We start from the raw sequence: 22579 nt of genomic DNA on the forward strand, positions 1-22579 counted from the left end.
TACACGAGAAGAAGATAGGCTTCTTGAGGGAAAATGGTATATGTTTTGGCTGTTTGTGTACAGGAGGACACATCAGTAAAAATTGCCGTAAAAGGATTTCCTGTTCAAAGTGTAACCTTAAGCATCCTACAGTACTTCATAGGGAACCTGCACATGTTACTGAGCAGACTGAGAGGAACACAGTGGTGCCTGTTGACAACATGCTGGTGTCAAGTGGTCTTACAGGGGCTGGAGATGAGGACTGCAAGCTACCCATAGTACCGGTTCAGGTAAAATCTAATAAAGGAAGCAAAATTATTAATACCTATGCATTTTTGGACCAAGGGAGCACTGCAGTGTTTTGTACAGAGAACTTGATGCACAAGCTTCACCTTACAGGAAGGAAGGGGCGTATTCTTCTACGAACCATGGGGCAGGAGAAGGTTGTGAGTAGCAACATTATATCTGGTTTGGAGGTTGCAGCTCTGGAAGGAGATCGTTTTCTTGAGCTGCCAAAAGTTTATACACAAGAGTCCATGCCAGTGCACCGAGGAAATATTCCAACTAATAGGGATATTAAAAGATGGTCTTACTTAAAACACATTCATTTACCTCAGATCGATTCCGAAATAGAACTCTTGATAGGAACCAATGTCCCTAAAGCACTGGAACCATTACAAGTGGTATGCAGTGTAAATGATGGACCATATGCCATTAGAACCATGTTGGGCTGGACTGTTAATGGACCACTGATGGGAGACAGTGGAGAAAGGGTTAACTGGAAACAGCCCCTGGTAATGGTTAATAGAGTGTCAGCTGTAAATCTGGATGAGATTTGGCACCAACAGTTTAAAACTGACTTCCCTGAAAACCGTCTCGATGATTATGCTGGTATGTCAAGAGAAGATCAAAAATTCCTAGAACTAGTGAGTAATTCAGTAAAACATGTGAATGGGCACTACCAAATTGCATTACCATTAAGGAGCATTGACGTCAGCATGCCAAAAAACAAAAACATTGTCGAACAGCGTTTGCATCATCTGAAAAGGAGGTTTCAGAAAGATTCATTATTTCATGCTGAATATAACAACTTTATGAATGATCTGCTTCTTAAAGATTATGCTGAGAAGGTGCCTGTAGAGGAACTAGACCGCAGTGATGGAAAGGTATGGTATATACCACACCATGGAGTGTTTCATCCCACCAAGGGAAAGATGAGAGTTGTGTTTGACTGTGCAGCGAGTTATCAAGGAACATCGTTGAATGCTCAGCTCTTACAGGGCCCAGATCTTACGAGTTCTTTAATAGGAGTCATGACTCGTTTTAGAAAGGAACCAGTAGTAATCATGGCTGATGTTGAATCCATGTTTTACCAGGTACGGGTCTCTTCGGATTACTCAGACCTGCTTAGGTTTCTTTGGTGGCCTAATGGAGATGTGGAACAACAACCTGTTGAATACCGTATGAAGGTGCATTTGTTTGGGGCAGCATCATCACCTAGTTGTGCCAATTATGCCCTCAGAAGGTGTGCAGAGGATTATGGATGTCACTACAGTGAGAATGCAGTAGACAAATTATTGAACTCTTTTTATGTAGATGACTGCCTTGTGTCAGTTGTTACAGAGAAGGAAGCAGTGTCACTTTACCAGGAGCTGGTTTCTCTGTGTGCCAGGGGTGGGTTTTCCCTCACAAAATGGATAACCAACAGGCCTGGTGTATTGGAAGCTATCCCTGAAAGTCACAGAGCAAGAGGCATGGAAGGGTTAAACATGGAATTGGATTCATTACCTGTGGAGAGAGTGCTGGGTTTGGAATGGTGCATAAAATCAGACTGTTTTAAGTTCAAGATTGTACTAAAGGATAGACCACTCACCAGAAGAGGAATTCTCTCTACTATCAGTTCAATTTATGACCCTTTGGGAATGCTAAGCCCTGTCATTTTAACAGCAAAGAAAATTCTGAGAGATTTGTGCAGGAGAGAAATTGGCTGGGATGACACTGTGCCGGAGTCCGTGTCAAAGGATTGGCTGAAATGGCTGCAGCAGCTGCATTTGTTGGATGTGTTTAAGGTGGACCGATGTGTGAAACCATCATGCTTTGGAGATGTTGTTACAGCCCAGTTACACCATTTCAGTGATGCCAGTCAGGATGGGTATGGAACAGTGTCTTACCTGTTGCTGAAGAACCAGCATTCAGTAATGCACAGTGCTTTCATCATGGGGAAGGCAAGAGTGGCTCCGTTAAAATCCGTAACCATCCCTAGAATGGAGCTTATTGCTGCTACCATGGCCAGTCGCATGGACATTCTTTGGAGGAAAGAGATGCATATGGATTTTTTGGATTCTGTGTTTTGGACGGACAGTACATCTGTGCTCAAATACATCCGAAATGAAACCTCACGATTCAAAGTTTTCGTTTCTAATCGGGTCTCTCAAATCCTGAAAGTTTCCAATCCTGAGCAGTGGAGGTATGTGGACACTGCAAGCAATCCAGCTGATATGGCATCTAGAGGTGTTAAGGTGGATGTGTTTATTCAAAACACTACATGGGTGTCAGGGCCTCACTTTCTTTTACATCCGGAGAGTGAGTGGCCTGTAAACAAGGAGGACTTCAACTACCTTTCACCTGAAGACCCCGAGGTCAAAAATGTTGCTGCAACAAACGTTACACAACTCAAAGAAGATCCAGTCACTTACCTGATCAAGTATTTTTCTTCCTGGACACGCCTTAAGAAATCTGTAGCATGGTTCTTGAGGATCAAGGACTGGCTTATGTCTTGTTTAAAGGAAACAAGGCACTTTCATCAGACCGTTGTACAGTCTGACAACAATGCACAGCAGAGCTCCTCCGTGGCAGAGGAGATTGATTATTTTAAAAGGACAAGCAGTAAACTTACAGTGGAGGACTTGGACCGGGCTGAGCTTGCCATCATTAAATTCTGTCAGGGACAGAGATTTCCTGAAGAGCTAGCCAGTCTGGAGAAAGGGCAACATATTAAAATATCCAGTCACCTCCATAAACTCTGTCCACAGCTGCAAGATGGAATCCTGAGAGTTGGTGGTCGTCTCTGTAGGTTGGCTATGCCTGTGGAAGTTAAACACCCTATAATATTAACAAAAGATCTTCACATTTCAGAACTCTTGCTGAGACATATCCATCAGGAAGTGGGGCATGGTGGACGGAACCATATGCTGTCCAAATTGAGGGAGAAGTACTGGATAACTGGTGTCAGTGTAGCCATAAGGAAAGTACTGTCCAAATGCATCGTCTGTCGCCGTCTAAATGCTCTGCCAGTTTACCAGCAAATGGCAGACTTGCCACACGAAAGAATAGTCCCAGATGAACCACCATTTACTCGAGTGGGAGTGGACTATTTTGGACCTTTTGAGGTTAAGAGCCGAAGGAGCATGGTAAAGCGGTATGGGGTTATATTTACCTGTCTTGCCATCAGAGCTGTACACCTTGAGGTTGCTCCATCTCTGGATACGGACTCATTCATTAATGCACTCAGGCGTTTCATTTCCAGAAGGGGACAGGTGCGAGAGATCCGTTCAGATAACGGAACTAATTTTGTAGGTGCAGAACGTGAGTTGAAAGCTGCTATTAAACAGTGGAACCAGGGGCAGATCAATGATCTTTTGCTGCAGAAGGGAATCAGATGGAGTTTTAACCCACCGGCTGGCTCTCATCATGGAGGATCATGGGAGAGGTTAATAAGATCAGTGCGTAAAGTCCTTAATTCAATGTTTAAGGTGCAAAACCTGGATGAAGAAGGTCTTCACACAGTGCTCTGTGAGATTGAAGCCATCATCAACAGCCGTCCAATCACCAAGGCTTCCATGGATCCAAATGACCTGGAAGCACTAACTCCAAACCACTTGTTGCAGTTAAAGACTTCACCATCATTACCCCCAGGGTTGTTCCAACCGACAGACATGTATGCACTTAGGAGGTGGAAACAGGTACAATACATGTCCGATCTTTTCTGGAAGAGATGGGTTAAGGAATACTTACCTCAGCTACAGGAGCGTCAGAGATGGATTGGAGTTAAGAGGAACCTCGTTGTGGGAGATCTTGTGATCATTATGGACAGCACAGCTCCTAGAAATTCTTGGCCAACAGGTCGAGTGATCCAAACCTTCCCAGACCGAAGAGGATTTGTCCGTCAAGTACGGATTAAAACAAAAACCAGCTGTTTGGAAAGACCTATTACCAAGGTCTGCTTGCTGCAGGAGGCTGAGTTTGATTAAATATGAACTACAGTTAAATTATTTTCTTTTTTTTTGATAATTCCTTTTGTGGATTATTTTTTTTGCTTTTTTTGTGGATTTTGCCATTAGGACACAAAGAAGAAAAGTATGGACATTTTACTGTTGGACTTTACAGTTGAACTTTTGTGTGTTTGATTTATGTCTCCTATCTGTAATTTTGGATAATTATTATGTGGTGATCTAATAATTAGGGGCTGGTGTATAGGAGCCATATTACTTTTCATTTAATTATAATGTTTATTTGTATACTGATTGGTTTGGGTTTCACAGTGACGTTTTATGTTTTGGTCACGTGGGCATAATTGGCACCTGCTCGAACATAAAGTGCGTGCACAATCACACAGGTGATGAGGAGAGAAGGAGAGTGGGGTAGCCGTATTTTTTGTTGACCGCAAACAGCCACGCAAACAGCAACGCAAACAGCAGCGCAAACCAAGCAACGCAAAACTGTATCACAACGGCACATGCAACAATCATCACACCAACGCAATAATCGGCACCATACAAGGTATTCAAAGACACAAATTGCTGTATTGTTTTTTCATGCTTCAAGTTACATAAAGTTTTCCATATAACATCTTGGGCTCAGTGTCTCTGTCTAAAGCCACCAGCGCGTCACAAATATAAAGGACCCTCACTGCCTCTCGAGCGACTTATAGGAGGCATCAGGAAGTCGCAATAAATGTAAATTGCTCCTTCTGCCATCATTAAACTGAAGATCTGTCTCACCTTTTTTGGAGTTGTAAGCATACCAAAAATTTTTAGAAAAATGTATTAGGTATATTTAGTGGTATAATTCCTGATGTTATGTTAAAATTATGAAAATGTTATTTTAGGATATAACCATCAGAATGAACATCCAGATGTTTTTTTTAATTTATTTAGTCTTTATGTTATATTTTTGGCCAGATATTTTATACACGCGTAAACCTCTCTTTCAGATCTTTCTTGAAGATCTAAATCTTTACATGTCTTTGATTTCTGAATGTACTAACAAGAAAGCTGTAAAAACTGCGAATCTGTTTAAAACATACACTTCTGTTTTGATCCCTGGCATGTTATGTGATTTAATGTAAATGTTTCATTTTGTTTTTATAACGAAGTAAGGCAGTAAATAAGACAAATGGCGCCCCCTACATTCTTGTAAATCTAAATATCTTGAATAAAACAATACGCTCGCATTTGCCTAATTTTTGTGGTTAAAATAGGAGGTAACGCGCATTTCTTTTCATAAATACAAATCCATAGGAATATATATGGATAGCACAGATATTTCAGGCATCTCCCTTATTCATTTTACTTTCCGTCAGTAGTTTCAATAGCAGAGGTTGGTTTATGTCCCATAGCATTAAATGAGTTTATTTTATAGTAAAGCCAAGAGGTTCAAAGCTTTGTTGCTCATTAATTACTCACAGATTTATTTTCTCATTGCACTCTTTCACATGATGCTGACAGCTTCACCCTTCTTGGTCTCTCTCCTTCTCTCTTTCACTCACACACACGGTTCAGTTTCCCTATTTAGAAGCAGATGTACATTAATATGCAAAACACACCATAAAATCACACATAATTACCCATGTCTTTGCTATTACTTTCAAAAGAGAAGTGCCGGTCTGTGTCCTTTGTGATATGTGAAGCAGATAGTGATTTTCTGAGTGTTCAGTGCCACTGCAGATTGTGATTATCATCAAGACTAAATGTGCTCGTACAGTCTCAGCTTGGCCAGTGTGCTTCCTTTCATCTGTATTCAACAGACAGTACTGAAATAAATTATTTAAAAATGATTCCTTGGATTTACTTTTTTTTATTATTAAGTGGTAGGAAATTATTTATTTGGGCTAAATTATAATTATTTAATACATTAATTATATAATTATGACACAACATGTCAATGGTTTTAGCGATGTTTAAACTGTATAGTAAATTTTATTTTAGTTGAGATTGCACAGAGTTCTTTTTCATTTGATACAGTTTCATTTGTGTATCTTCAAATAAATAGAAATGAATAAAGGTGTTTATTTTATTTTTTCCTGTTTAGAATTTAACTGAGCCTTTAATTGGCATTTATTAGGGATTTATAAAGCATAAATATTCCTCACTTTAGATCACAAAGCTGGATGAAGTTGACTTTTATTTATTAAGTTCATTCATTCATTTTCTTGTCGGCTTAGTCCCTTTATTAATCCGGGGTCGCCACAGCAGAATGAACCGCCAACTTATCCAGCAAGTTTTTATGCAGCGGATGCCCTTCCAGCCGCAACCCATCTCTGGGAAACATCCACAAACACTCATTCACAGACACACACTCATACACTACGGACAATTTAGCCAACCCAATTCACCTGTACTGCATGTCTTTGGACTGTAGGGGAAACCGGAGCACCCGGAGGAAACCCACGCGAACACAGGGAGAACATGCAAACTCCACACAGAAACGCCAACTGAGCCGAGGCTCGAACCAGCGACCTTCTTGTTGTGAGGCGAACATGCTTATTTATTAAGTTAATAAAAATAATGTTAAGCATTTATTAACATACAAATGAAATATTCCTACATGCCTGAACAAAAAGAATGTTAATTTGAATAGTTTATTAATCATTAACTCACGCATTCTAAATGATCTTACATTAGCACCAACTATACTTAAATAACTAATTTGTAAATAATGCAATAATTAATAAAAAAAAATCTTTAACAAAGTGTGAAAACACAATTAATAAGCACATTTATAAGTCAAGAATACAGCATTTTTATTAATAAACGGCTTACTAATGTTTGTTAATGTAAAGTTAAGGCTTAACAGATAATGAATTCACTATTTGCTAATGCTTAATAAATGATTCATAGATCCCTTATAAATGACAATTAAAGGCTCAGTTATATTCTAAACAGGGAAAAAAAATCAAATAAACAACTTTATTCATTTCTCTACATTTGAAGATACACAAATAAAACTATATCAAATGAAAAACAAATCTTTGCAATTTTATGTTAAAATGATTGTGCAGTTTAAATGCCGCTAAATCATAATCTATAATTAAATTAATATATTCTTTTTTTTCCAATTTTATTTAATTGTGTTTACTGCTAATTGTATTTTGACACTCCTTTTATTCAACGATGTTTAATGTTTGCAGTAATCTTAGTTTTTAGATAAGATTGCAAATGTTTGTTCATTTGATACAGAGCTTTTATTTGTCATTTAAAAGAGATTTATAAAGCATAAATAGTCCTCTGCTATATGCCTAAATATTTACATATATAAATGTTTATGGGGCGACAGTAGGCAGGCGCAGTAGTGCTGTTGCCTCACAGCAAGAAGGTTGCTGTATTCTGATAAGTCAAGAATACGGCGTTTGTATCTGTATTTATAAACTGCTTATTAATGTAATGCAGACTTAATGCTTAACAGATAATAAATTCACTATTTGCGAATGCTTAATAGATAATTCCTAGTGTGTAGTTATTATAAAGTGTTACGAAAAAAAAATCAGTATATGCATATATTTACAACTCTTTCACTAGCTTTCCTTGATTTTATTGTGAACAAAAAGACATTGTTTCTCATTTTGAACTGCTATGGGTCTTTAATACAATATAAGGCAAATTCAGTTTGGCTTGTAACATTTTTATTTTCAAGAACAAAACCACAGAAGTGTGGTGAACATTTCAGTTTTTTGTTCTTTAAATTCTTTTTTCTGTTACTTTCAGAGAGGAAAAACTCTCCCAATCACAGGCAGCAAATGGCTTCTGGTCTACTTCAGGAGACACAGATTTGGATTTACAGAACATTCTTACAAGGCAAAAACATGAACATTGTTCCCTTTGTCAAAGACCTAAATGTGATACAAATGCCAGTGCCCCATCCAGGGAGAAAAAAAGAAAGAAAACATTCTCCCATAATGTTCCACTCAAGGAGAAAGGTAGCACATCCAATAAACAGAACAACACAGTTGTTCCCTCAGAAGAAATACAGAAAAGAAAAAGAAAAAAGTATGACACTGTTAAAACAGTGAAGTTATTTCAGGTGAAAGTGGCAAATAACTAAATGAACATCCACGATTTGTCAGATGCATGAAGCATATGAATCTAGATCACAAACCCTGCTCAATAACAATATACAACATCAGTTCCTCAACGGTAAAGGAATTTAATCTCTTCAAGTCCATAATTTGCACATAAATCTTATGAGATTTTCACTTCGGACCTACAATCAAGCAATTAATAATATCACTGAGACTGAGCAATAATACAAGAGTACCACAAGCTTTCTGTGCAATATTTCAGAGACCATCATTATTTTCCTTCCACAAAACAAAAACAAACCTCACAAGCATTTAAAAGAGATGAGCATGGCTTCTTATGTTGCACTCTCAGGTATGCGAGCTGTCACTGGGGTGGTACCTTTTCAAAAGGTACACATTTGTACTTAAAGGGCCCATATTAGTATGTCAAAAGTATATATTAGTACCTGCAAATTTTAAGAGGAACACTTTTGTACTTTTTAGGTACTAATATGTACCCTTGAGGTATTAATATGGACCTTTTTTATTTATTTATCCAAATTAATTTTTTTTTGTGTGTGCTACCTTTTTCTCCGAACCCCTAGAAAGGAGGTAAAGTGTAACAGTACAAATTTGTACCTTTTGAAAAGGTACCACCCCAGAGACAGTTTGCATACCTTTATTTCTGAGAGTGTGGAATATTTAACCATAGTACATGTTTTTAGACAGCTCTTTTTATGCATGATACATTCTCTGTAGGCTGTACCATGAACCCTCTATAAACCTAATGGAAATGTAAACAAATTTAAGACCAGGTAACACTGATTTACTCTGAAAACTTCAAGTGATATACATGATACATTTGCTTGTTGGGAAAAAATGAAACGACTCAATTTAACAAATAGGAAAAAAGAATTAGATGATGAATTTCTGGTCAAGGACAAGCATGTGAAATATCATACATTTAGCAAAATTAGCCCTTGAGGTTACTTTATGGCTAAGAGCTGAGTAAAGCTACATACAAACACATTTATACACACAGATTATACTCCCCTGCTTGACACGTAACACATTTCGCACATACAAAAATAATAATAATCCATTATTCATGTCAATATGAAACGCTTACTGTTGAAAAGTACCTAAAGCAGCTTGCATTTTATATCTGTGCTACAAGTAAAATGCAAGAACTGATTGTCCTAAACAAATCACTGGAATTTTATGGCAAATATTCCAAATGACTCTAGGCACTAAACTTCATTTACACCACAAAATATTATTGACATCTTTTTTTGAGATGACCCTTTCAGACCACAGACTCAACAGTAAACAAAACAGGCAAAAAATTAAAATAATCCAAAGGAAATTGAAGTAAACTGATAATGCCTTAAAAAAAAGATTAACATAAAAATATGAAATCATAATGAAACTATAAAATAAACTGTATTTAAAATACAACATTACCACAATGACCAAAGAGTAATAAAACACTGAACATGAATACAACAGTCTGGTAAACAACATAAGCATCGTTGTGATCACCAACAGATGATCTTTATGTGGGATCCGGAAATAACCTGCTAAATAAGTGCACGTTTGGCTTTTGACATTGGACCGACGTTACAAATTACCTTTCATACCGGCAAAAACAGCAGAGTTTACGGATTAAAGTGCTAGACACCAATACTGAAGCGCACTTGTCAACAGTATGGTTAGATTTTTTAAACTCTGTGCTTTGCCTGTTTACCCCAGAGTAAATGCAAGACAATATTAATGGCACATTCTCCTAAGAACGTGGAACTAATTCCCTTTTATGTATATTTAACAAAGTCAAAAAGCAACTTAAATAACTCCTGAGAGAATTTCTGTTGCTTTTTGGCTTTCTATATGTAGCATGAGTCCAGTATGAAGTGGTTTGAGGTCCTCGATCACCAGCGACCGCTGACACTCGCCATGTCTGAGTGGAAGTGACGTGTCAGTCGACCGCTGGCACCACCTTCTAGGAAAGAGGAGCGAATGTTGGCGGTGTCAAAGAGCTTCCTCCTGCTCTTATTCAGCTCTGAGGAGACATTTAATATATAATCAGTAAACCTTTAAGTAAACATTTGATCTTTGTTTCTAAAACTGATCTCCTTGAGTCTAAAGGCCCTGAAATATATGTAAAATTCAAGAAATGAACTGGTTTGATGTCAAACAAAAACAAGAAGTTAGTTTGAAGTGTGTTAGTGCTAGCAAAGAGCTTAGAATGACCAAGAGGCGACAATCAATAGAACGTTCCATTACAACAGCAACGCCTAGCCACAGCCTCGGATTCTGCCATTTTGGAGTGAAAGCGCATTAACGCTGAGATACAACAATGCTGAGATACAACCTGAAAGACGACAACACAACACTTACTATCATAATCATCAGCACTTTTAATAGTTTATTTTACAGACTTATAATATGCTGTTGTTCTCTTGGAGTTTTCATTCCAAAATGGCCGCCGTGCCATCTAGTGGCTGCTTACCAAATTGCATTAGAGTGTCGCCTCTCAGCGATTCTACGCTCTTTGGCGCTAGTGGTGTAACGGATCACAAATCTCATGGTTCGGATCACATTATGTTTTTTTTAGTCATGGATCGGACCAAAAAGGGGTGACAATGTCATTTACTTTCCATTTATTACAAAAACATTACTGCAAGAGACTTTTGGTTTTAGCAAACAGAACTTAGAGCCTGTAATTAAATTAAAAATAAAATGGAGAAATAATCGTTTAAATAAAATAAATAGTAAAATATTCAGTACTGTGAAAAATGTACTGTTGCTATTACTGTTGCTGATGATAAATGTGGTGTTATTCACTCATAAAACGTCATGTTTCATTGCTAGATGGATCATTTGTGAAGAATTATTCAGTGGCATATTTTTGATGGCTGATTGTCGACACTTTTTGGTTAAATAATGTAATTGTTGCCTAAAACTTTAATTTGAGCAAATAATGGTGATTTTAATCTTTACCATAAACATTAGTGGTTTTATCTAATTATAAACTGTTCTCCCAGCACTTCTTGACTGTGTTAATTGACTGTTTGTAACTTCATAACTAACTCAAAAGACTAAAGAATCAATCTCTTTCTTGATTTTTGCGTTTTTCAAACACAGATTTGCAGCGATTGAAAGAATTATTAAATATATGCAAATTACCATCATCTATTATTCATGTTGAGTGGGAGCTGAGATTATGATCTTTTCATGAATAATCGTGCAGCTTACACTGAATGCATTAATGCAGGCTAAACAAGTAGTGACTGAAAACACCCTTAACTTAAAAAACCCACCACATCCTGAATAACCTACCACAACTTAGGAAAGCCTAAATGCTTTCATACATGTGATTTGAATGACGCAAGAGGTGATCTCTCTCTGATTGCTACAAATTTAGGATTAAAACGTGTAAAAAAAAATATTAATCCACGGGTCTAGTGTGTTCTAAACCGTTAGTTGTGATCGGTACAAATCACGGATCAACCCAGATCGATACTCCCCTAGTTAGCAGTTCAAAACATCTTGTCGAAGTGAATTTTTCTGATATGTTTGCCTTCCGCCTTAGGGCCCATTCACACAGAGCACATTTTTCTATTCCAATGCACTACTTTTACATTGTTTTGTATTTTACCACCGCTTGATGGATGTGTGAGACTATTCTTGTATCTTTGGGAGCACCTCGCACCATATTTTAAAGATGGCATGTCAGGAATTTTAACTTTTACATGCATCGCCACTCATCGATGTCAGATCCAAAGCAGAGGACCAATCAGATCTATTTGGAGACTCTACTCCTTGTTTACAGTACCAAGTTGGCATGACAACGGTTTTACTTGACGTTAACATGACAGAGGTGGTGCTGTCAGTAGTTTTTGTAGATTTTTACAATTTTCTGAGTGCTACATCTTACATTTTAAGACACTAAGGCCCCGTTTACACTAGTACGTTTTAGTTTTAAAACGGCGTTTTAGAATGAAAACGATCCGCGTCCACACTCGCGTTTTACCCAGCGTTTCTGAACTGCTCTCCGTCCACACCAAAACGCTGAAAACGCACATCACGTGACCACACAGACGCTCTCGGGCAAGCGCTGCAGCCCATGTACCCAGATGAGAGCTCTGCTAGTCGGACTTCTCATCAAGCATCTCCCGCTGGATCTAATCTCACTATATTTATTAAACGGGATATTTCATCATCTTGTTGTCTTTATCTAACGACATATTCCCTGACTTTGGGCATTGGAATCTATTACTTGTTCTCAGGTAACGTGTTTTGGCTGAGCGCAAAGATAAGTTAATGATTAATGTAACCACGTACATTCTGTATATTGACTTATCGCTTGCCTTTATTTCCTATAATGTATAAACTTATTGTATGTTATACTTTTAAAATGGCCATTATCGATTCTTAAAACTGATACTCAGCAAAAGAGAGGGGATGTTTCGTATTTTCACTGAAATTGAAAGGAGGCAGTTGTTATCGGCTTCGTTTTGTTATAAATATCCAGACAGTGAAGATGACGCTCATCTTATACAGCACGGCGCCTCAACATGTCTGCTGTCTAAGTTGCTAATATTAAAATGAAAATAGGCAGTTCCTTAAATCATGTTTACATTTTATTATTGAGAAAGTGAAACAACGAAGCCAGGGTGATGTGAATGAAGTTATAAAGTACACTGTTCCCTTTGAAGATTTACCCGTGTCCTCGGTATAGTCTGCTTTTCCATATCAAACTGAGAAGAAGAGACTGCAGCCTTGATCAAACTTGCGAAGTCTGAACTTACACGGAGAAGATTCAGGACTGAACTGTGTGTTAGGCTACTTAATATTCAGGAAAAGCCCCAATCAGAGAGGCGAACGTCTGCAGCCCCGCCTCCGTTTTCAGATGTCTCCGTTTTCCATCATCCACACTGAGACGGAGCTGCAGCGTTTCAAAATGAAAACGGCCTCTCCAGCGTTTTCGAAACGCTCCGTTTTCGGCGCTCGAGAACTCCGGCGTAGTGTGGACGGTTGGCGTAACCGTAGCAAAACTTATGCGTTTTCAAACTAAAACGCATTAGTGTAAACGAGGCCTAAGAGTGTTCTGTGTGAATGGCCCATTAAACTACCATTGGTCAATTATGATAAAATAATAGGTAGGTGTTCTAACATCTTTAAACTGGAAATCTTATCAGATTTAAGAAAACAGACATTTATTTAAATATTTGCTCATTATTTAATTATAATTATATTGGAACTTTAAGGCAGAATCCTAACTCTATAACAACTCTCAACATTCTAAGTAACTACTGTATGTAGTAAAAATTGACATAGGGTTTCAATTTCATCCACATTTTATAAATTGATTTCAGTTGTATTCTTTTTTAATCTGTGACACCTCAAAACTATAAATAAATAAATGCATTTGAAGCATCTCACAGCACAATAAAAGTTGTGTATATACATTCTGTGAACTATTAATGTGTTTTCTTCCAAATAAAAAAAAAGTAATTTAAAAATACTACCAATACCAATGTTTTAACTTCAGAAGAGTTCAGTAATCAATATTTGGTGGAATAACCCTGATTTTAAATCACAGCAAATAAAAGCAATTATTATTTTAAGCAAATGTTTTGAAATGTGAAAGAAATGTTATCATCAAGCCTTTATAACACAACTATTTTACTCAAACATATACCAATTAAATTCAGCACATCCAGAGAAACCGAGAAATATACATACTGTACAACATTTAACAAACAGAGAGAAAATAATGCTGTTGTTTATCAAGCTCATACTGGAAGAAAACACCTATTTTGTTTGCTTTATTTTGGTTTATGATCTTTCCCTATTGATTCATAGCTTAGATACGAACACACAGACTTAACTGACCTGAGATCGCCAATAACATTTTCCTGCGAGCACCAAATGTGGTGATTCCCAGTTCCTTCAGGTCTGGATCCGTTAAGGTAATGAATGTTTGCAGATCAATCTATTAGAAAACAATGCAGAAACACATGCATATTAATAAATGATTAAACAACAAAAGACAAATATTAACAAAACCACATTAGTTTACTATCAAGACTCCCTTCAATTATAACTTTTGGAAATAAAATCGTAATAAAGGCTTGAAATAATATTAGTAAAATAATATTTAATTATATATTTATTGGCACTAATATGACAATATATTAATATTAGTCATACCTAAATATATTTGTTATATATATATATATATATATATATATATATATATATATTATTTTACTAAAATATGACAACTTTTGAATGATCATTTTTGCCAAACAAAATTTTTTTTGGCATTGCAAACATTATTATAACAGTTTGTAAAATGCAAAACTTGACTCAATCCTCAGAAGTGAATTGTATTACCTCCTGTTGCTGGAAGATGTCTGTGTATTTGCCGAGGCCGAGTTTGCTGAACAACTCTGGCAGATCTGTTCCTTTGAGAGAGGAGCTCAGAGAGATGCCATTACTGCCAGTCAATGAGATACTGTCCATATAATTACTGCTGCTGAGATACTGCTCACCTACTGACCCAAACACATACACACATAAAGATAAAGGCAGAAATAATCACTCATTTCTTGCTTACAGTTTAGAATAAATCTCTATAGTCTTACGAGATTTGTTCTTTATTCTCTTCGTGCTGCTGACAGTCTGGGAAAATTCTGAATTTCCTGATGGTCCATTTCCATTGATATTGACATTCCCATTCAAATCACCCCAATTATCAGATTTGGTGTCATTAATCAAACCTTCCTGAATCCCAGAGTGGGACATAGATAGATGAGAGTCCTGAAAAACAAACAAACAAAAAATGATTTTTTGAGAGATTTATTTTCTTTTTTATGTGTCGTCATTTTCTCATGTGACTGTGCACCAGTAAGTTTGTACCTCATAAGTTGTGCCCATGCTGGGTTTGTATGGCACATGATGTGCCCTGCGCAGCTCTTTTATGCTCTCTGCTGGCATTGATTTAGAAAAGCCCAGCCCACTCCAGGTGTTTGTGGGGGTCCGAATCTCCGTCACAACTGGCTTCTTCAGCATAGCTAATAAAAAGTGCACAAGTGCTTAACACTGAAACATGTTTTTTTTACAGGTTTCTCCATGTCAAATTGCTCAAGACTTTTTAAGACCAATTAAAGACATATGAGAGCTACAGATGAAGTCAGAATTATAAGCCCTCCTAAATTATTATCCCCCTGTATACTTCTAAAGTTTTTTTCAACACGATTCTAAACATAATAGTTTTAATAACATTTCTAATAAGCAATTTTTCAAGACACTATTTTTCAAGACACTATTGTGCAGCTTTGAGTGCAATTTAAAGGCTAATTAGATTAACTAGGCTAGGTTAGTTAGGATAATTAGCCAAGTTATTCTATAACAGTGGTTTGTTCTGTACAAAGAAATTTCTTAAGAGGGCTAATAATTTTGACCTTAAAATGTTTTATGAAAAAATAAAACAAGTAAGATTTTCTCCAGAAAAAAAAATATTATAGAAAACACTGAATAAAATTCCTTACTCTATTAAATTTAATTTGGGAAATATAAAAAGTAATAAAATAGACATATACTGTATACCCAGGGCTGTAATTTCCACTGGAGGCGGGGGGACAGGTTTTCAACCCCCAACTTTTTAAATTCCCATTTTTGTCCCCTTATCCTCCCCAACTTTTTTGTCATGAAGGACGGAGACAAAAAGTGACTGCATGTTAATTTGCAAGTCCATGTCTGACGAGGTTGTGTTCATGCTCTTAAAAATAACTCGGTGAAAGTTCTAATGATCAGGTATTGCAGTTGAGTATATTAGCTGAAGTCAGAATAATCATATTTTCTGTCAGACAGAATCTGTCAACACCTGTTAATGTTAGTCTTATGTTTAAGAATTTGTGTTGTACCAATACTTAGCTCCAGGAAAGGGCTAATTAATAAAGGAATCAATAAAATAATAATCAACCTATTCATACATTTCACCTAAATATTATTTTTTTTGTTGACATTTCAAAAATAGTGATTCAGCACATTGAGTTCTTAAAATAATTTTTTACATTATATTTTTACATTTTTTGTAGTGTTTTTTAGTTTAAAATTAAAGTTAGTTTAATCAGTACATTGTTCCTTACTTTGCGCTCTCCCCCCTCCCTAAAATCAAAGTTACACCCTTGCCTATACCACAGTGTTAGTTTGATTTGTAGTCATAATACAGACAATTATCTTTGTACCAGTGGTTAAAAGAACCACTACACCACAGTAAAAAATAACATTATAAAGGAATGTAGGTTTATTTTAAAGTATTTTAGGTAGTGTTACACGGAAATTGCTAAATTAAAGAGATTTTATTATGACTTATATAGTCAAGATAAAATCTGAAAAGTTTTTTAAAATTTAGGATCCCTTTGTAGGATTCCTGAAGGAAGCTGATACAAATCTTATCTCTGTATAATTTTATAATTTATATCACCTGCTATTGACATACAGTTATTTATATATATATGTATATACACACACACACACACACACACACACACACACACACACACACACACACACACACACATATATATACATATATATATGGACAATTGGAGTATGGACAATTTCGCTTACACTATTCACCTACAGCGCATGTCTTTGGACTGTGGGGGAAACCGGAGCACCTGGAAGAAACCCACCCAAACATGGGGAGAATATGCAAACTCCACACAAAAATGCTAACTGACCAAGCCAGGGCTCAAATTAGCGGCCTTCTTGCTGTGAGGTGATCATGCTATCCACTGCGCCATCGTGACGCCAATTTTTTATTTATTTCTTTGTAATTTTTTTTTATTTTTATAGTTTTTTTATTTTATTTATTATTATTATTTTTGTACGTTTGATTTCTGTTGTCCATGTTAAAAGCTAATAAAATCAGTGTTAAAAAACAAAGTTAAAATCAATCCTATCCTTTTTAGATCTGTTTAAAATGATTTAAAACCTATATTTCATGAATATAAAATTTTTTAAATTTTTTTTTCTATTTTAGACCATGTAAAATTCTTGAATCACTGATCTCATATTCAGATAAAGAGATGCAAGAGTCTTTTCCCACCTTTAGTTGCAAGCAGCTTCTTTTTCTCATAGTCAAAAGCCTGAAAAATGTTCACACAGAGACATTGTGAGTGAGATTTAGTCTGTGCAGAGTTGTGAGTACAGTGTTTGCACATGAGCATATAAACCTGCATATGTGGTGCAAGTCGTCTTTCTGCAGCTCTCTCGCTTCCTGGTGCTCTTTTATCAGTCATTGGATTGTCATCAGAATCGGCCAACACACACTCAACACTGCATACACAAACAGTCCTCGTTAAACATCAATGACTAACGATAATGTAGGAGGAGTATTTTGTAACTGAACGTACTGAAGCAGCGTGTTCTTGGTTCTCTGCAGAAGTTCCACCGTTTGTCTTTTCCCTGGCGAGACTGTGCAGGAGGCCAGCATCTGCTTCAGCTCACTCCCATTGGCTGAGTGGGATGGACTTCTGGGCATACCCACTTCAACAAACGTATCTGAGCCTGACACACACACATGCACACACACAAACAAATTGTGGAAAAAAAATATAATGTGTCAGTAATTTACAAAGTGAATCCAATGAGTTAAGATTTGTAGACACGCAAATGAACAGAAATATAGTTATTGTAGTGGTGGGCAAAGTGAGGCTTCATGAAACAATGAAACAGTCGAAGCAAATGTTTTGTAGCTTTGAAACTTTTCAAACTCCCACTCTACAGTTGACACTTAGTGGTCATTTTTTATGCTTTTCTCTAGAATAGCTTAAGAAAAGAAACAGGTAAGCAAGTTAAGGTATTAAACGCCGAGAGCCGTGGGAACGGAGTGAGGCTGCCGTCACTGTTATTAATAAATAATTTAAACCTGCGTCGGTTCTCCGCCTCCTTCTTCCCGGCGGACAAAGGGCTGTAAACGTTATTACAGTGGTACCGAAACCCGGGAGAAGGAGGGGCGCGTTGTCCAGATGCCCTCGCCGCTGAGAGAGGGGGCGAGTGTTTGGGTGTTAACCCGAGTGGGGGAGAAACCCGTTCGTCTGCCCAGAGTGCCGGGGCGGCCTGAGGCTGGCGAGGAAAGGATCTGCCTGCTGCCGTCTTCCAGCATGGGGAGGAGCAGGGGACGCGGGGCTCACCACCGGAGGGGAAAGTGCTGAAGGGAGCCATCCCACAGAACCCAGGGGAGTCGCCGCGATCCGCCATGATGCCAGAGCCTGCATCCATCCACCGAAGCGGGAGCGGAGCAGGAGACCAGAGACGCCGCCAGCCAGCCAGGAGAACCGCCGCCGGACGCCAGAAGACGGACGGTGGATAGATTCCTCCACAGGGCTCCCAGCACGTCGTCGCATCTCTCAGCTGGTGGAGGATCGAGTGGCAGCGTGTCTGGAGAACCGAACCCCAATATTTTTTTTTCTTTTTCCTCTCTCCCCTTTCTCGGTCTACTCTTGTCTTTCCTCCTTTTTTTTTCCATCTCCTTCTCTCTCGGCCCGTCTCATATAGGTCTCGCGGGTGCTGTGGCGCATGGACATTACAATCACGCCATGGACATTACATTACGATGCCTACTGGATTAAAAAGGCCTAGAATAAAAGAAGACAGCCAAACAAGAACATTTCTGTCATAAACTAAAGTATAACAACTTCTCAAAATAAATTTTAAAAAATGTAAACCCTGCAAACACATTAAATACAGGAATAGAGAAAAGGGCGTTCTTTTATTTTCAGCTGTCAGTCAGCACTAGTGTTAATGCAGCCAAAAATGTTGATTGCTAAATACTTTGTTTATTATTATTTATTTTTTATCACTACCACTGTGTAATTTGTTTTCATATGTTATATTTATTGTAAACATTGCAAATGCTTTGGCAATACATTTGTAACATTTGTCATGCTAGTAAAGCAATTTTGAATTGAACTGATTTGACATACAGAGAGAAAGAGAGAGACAGAGAGACAGACAGAGAGAGAGCAAGACAGACAGACAGACAGACAGACAGACAGACAGACAGACAGACAGACAGACAGACAGACAGACAGACAGACTCTATACCTTCATCTGTTGATTTGGCTTCTGACTGGGTGTGTCCAATGCCTTCCTGGGCCATGTCACAGTGGGCGGAGTTCAGTGAGACTGATGAGATTCGACTGTACACAGAACTGGCGAGCTGCAGCAAACACACATCCAAACACACACAGTAAGAATATACATTTAAAACAACAGAAATGCACTCTTTCCATCTACACAGACATTTTTTTTTTTACGTATTTATATTTTAATGCCATATCACAGCATGGGCTACATTTATGGCAAAACCTATACTAAGTAGACATTATAAAACAATCATATCAGATTTTTTAACAAACATACATATACAAAAACAATGAAAAAAGTCATATACAATCTTTTAGTTTGATTAAAAATAAATATTCAAAAATTGTTGCAAAAGACGCCTTCTCAAACATTTCCCTTTAATTATCTACTAAATACAACATTCTCCAATATCATTTAAAAATACACATTCTAATAAAATATGTTTTATCATCAAAATATTCTTATGAGTCACAGATAGGTTTCTCTTCCCCATTCAATAAATATGAGTGTTTCGATTCTGCATCTTCTTTCAAAATGGTAATACTTTTAACCTTGAAACGTTCCAAAAAGTGACTTTTATGAACATTTTTAATAGTTTAAAGTGATATATTGTCTGGGATGGTGTTGTATTTTACGCTACAAAAACCCTGTAATAAACTGCCCGCACATTTTCTATCATTTTTACAAACTTATTTCTCTGTACAGTTGAAGTCAGAATTATTAGCCCCCCTTTGAATTTTTTTTTTTCTTTTAAAAATATTTCCCAAATGATGATTAAAAGAGCAAGGAAATTTTCACAGTATGTCTGATAATATTTGTTCTTCTAGAGAAAGTCTTATTTGTTTTATTTCAGCTAGAATAAAAGCAGTTTTTAATTAAAAAAAAAACATTTTATGGTCAAAATTATCAGCCCCTTTAAGCTATTTTTTTTCGATAGACTACAGAACAAACCATCGTTATACAATAACTTGCCTAATTACCCTAACCGGCCTAGTTAACCTAATTAACCTAATTAAGCCTTTAAATGTCACTTTAAGCTGTATAAAGTGTCTTGAAAAATGTCTAGTAAAATATTATGTACTGTCATCATGGGAAAGATAAAATAAATCAGTTATTAGACATGAATTATTAAAACTATTATGTTTAAAAATGTGTTGATGAAAATCTTCTCTGTTAATCTTCTCTGTGTAAATTGCTTCCTTGTCCTCATTTGTAAGTCGCTTTGGATAAAAGCGTCGGCTAAATGACTAAATGTAAATGTAAATGTAAACAGAAATTGTGGAAAAAAACAGGGAAGCTCATAATTTAGGGGGGCTAATAATTCTGACTTTAACTTTATATTATTTGTTATACATTATATTATTTCAAACAACTAAAATGTCAATAAATGTCACTTTGTGAAACTGTAGAGTTGAATTTTTAACATGAAAAGTTGACAGAGCAGAGATCAACATTACATAATGCAATTCACTACTGCAAATAAACCAAAAAAATTTAAACTTAAAATATGGAGGCTGTTAATTAACACATATTTTTTAGAGTGTAGGTGTGCAGTAGTAGAAGTGGTTTTCTCACATGTCCGTTGAGATGTTCTGCGCTGACTGTTTTGTGTATTGGAGCGAGTCCCGGTGGAGGTGATGGTGTGTGAGCGTGTGCTTGACTCTGGACCCCAGAAAGCAGGAGACCACCGAGAGTCGCCTGAGACACCGACTGCAGCATCAGGTCTGTGGAAAACCCTGAGCCGCACACACAAACAGAGGATCATATAGCAGACGTGTATATATTATACATGTGTTTTACAAAAGCATGCGCACTTACCTGCTGCGTCGGCTGCTGAACTGAGTGCACTGGCCCAGAGTGAAGGAGTGTGTGAGTGTGTGTGTGCTGGTGTATGAATGTGCTGCGTGTTGTTCACCCCATTCTGAATGTTCAACACAGAGCCGTGACCATTAAGAGCACAGCTTGGGTTTGGGGAGCCATTAGGAACGGGGCTGACAGATGACCTTAGAAGACCAGCTGAAGAAATGAAGATAGAAGAGAAACAGCTTTGTAAATTGGACAAGTTTGAGTATCGTATCACCATTTTTACCATTTTTACAATGCAAAAATGTATGCATTTGCACTTTTTTACACACATTTTAAGCACAAAAAGTGACTTTGTTTGAATTGCAGTAACATTTTAGCTATTTATTTTTAGCAAACTATAATAACCTGCCTCATTTTTAATCACATTTTACAACATTTAGCTAAACAAATGCAAATTTACAATTCAATTAATATTTACAGTGAATTCATAATTCTTCAAATCTCCATATCCAATCCCATCACTCTCAAATCAAAAACTTTCCACTGTATCTATCAATATCAATATTTGGCAATCAGTCTGGACTCACTACTCACTTATTGTGAGCATGTTCAAAATGTCTATAAAAGCTGAAACAAAAGCTATTTGTTAATGGGAAAATTAGAAAATATTTGTCTTTTTTTTCTGTTTCTAAAACGTATCTTCATGCCATAATTCTGTCCACATTGTCATTCTGTTTGTCTGTTTGGTTACACACAACAAATGATATCTTGGAGGCAATAGCTAGACTGTTGGACCTATAAGATCCACAATAGACTTTCAGGATAGACATATCATTGTTTTGCTTTATCACTTTCTAATGCTTTATCATTTCAAAATTACATTATGAACACAGAGATCAAACTGTACTAACTATCAAATTTTAAATAGAGCTACCTCAGCAGCCTTTTGTGCTTTGGTACCAAAACTTAATACAAGGACTTTTTGTTTCACCAGATCTGCAACAAGTGGATGTTAAAACCTGCTATGGACAGAAATCCTACTTTTATGTATTCACAAAAGTCTGGAATGAGATCCCACAACATCTAAAAACACTACCAACGCTGAGAATTTTTTAAATATCCCATGCTCATCATCTGATAGTCAACTATAACTGTAGTCACCTAGATAGTAGTCTGTTTCTCTTGATTTTGTATGTTTGGTGGAATATGAAACCCATTTTCTTAAACAGATATTTGTCAAATAAGTTTCCATGACCTAAGCTATTCTGAATACTTAAAGGGATGGTTCACGCCAAAATGAATATTTACTCACAATTTACTCTCCCTCAAGAGGTTCTAGGGATGCAACAATAA

At 36.9% G+C, this 22579-nt stretch overlaps 2 protein-coding genes across 12 annotated transcripts in view; one reads left to right on the forward strand and one right to left on the reverse strand.

The window, feature by feature from the left end:
* Window positions 1-22579, forward strand: part of LOC141378555 (uncharacterized) — an 876211-nt gene that overhangs the window by 400059 nt on the left and 453573 nt on the right. The window lies entirely within an intron of this gene.
* The window catches only part of bicc1a (BicC family RNA binding protein 1a), a 66106-nt gene continuing 51389 nt past the window's right edge, over window positions 7863-22579 (reverse strand). The window contains exons 11-22 of one of the 11 annotated variants that reach the window (XR_012393349.1): window positions 21239-21436; window positions 20996-21156; window positions 19379-19493; window positions 17686-17839; window positions 17506-17608; window positions 17379-17418; window positions 15182-15336; window positions 14908-15082; window positions 14657-14814; window positions 14153-14252; window positions 9121-10313; window positions 7863-8642 (exon numbers count right to left, since the gene is read on the reverse strand). Coding sequence is in view for 3 of the 11 variants with exons in the window: in XM_073928442.1 (XP_073784543.1) it covers window positions 10183-10313; window positions 14153-14252; window positions 14657-14814; window positions 14908-15082; window positions 15182-15336; window positions 17379-17608; window positions 17686-17839; window positions 19379-19493; window positions 20996-21156; window positions 21239-21436 (1577 nt within the window). In the remaining 8 variants the exon portion in view is untranslated. Of the gene's footprint in view, window positions 10314-12089; window positions 12203-13353; window positions 14253-14656; window positions 14818-14907; window positions 15083-15181; window positions 15337-17378; window positions 17609-17685; window positions 18821-19140; window positions 19494-20995; window positions 21157-21238; window positions 21437-22579 lie in introns of those variants that run through there. The other 10 variants (XR_012393348.1, XR_012393347.1, XR_012393346.1 and 7 more) reach the window with 10 other exon arrangements.

The sequence above is a fragment of the Danio rerio genome, chromosome 17, assembly GCF_049306965.1.
Source record: "Danio rerio strain Tuebingen ecotype United States chromosome 17, GRCz12tu, whole genome shotgun sequence".
Classification (NCBI taxonomy): Eukaryota; Metazoa; Chordata; class Actinopteri; order Cypriniformes; family Danionidae; genus Danio; species Danio rerio.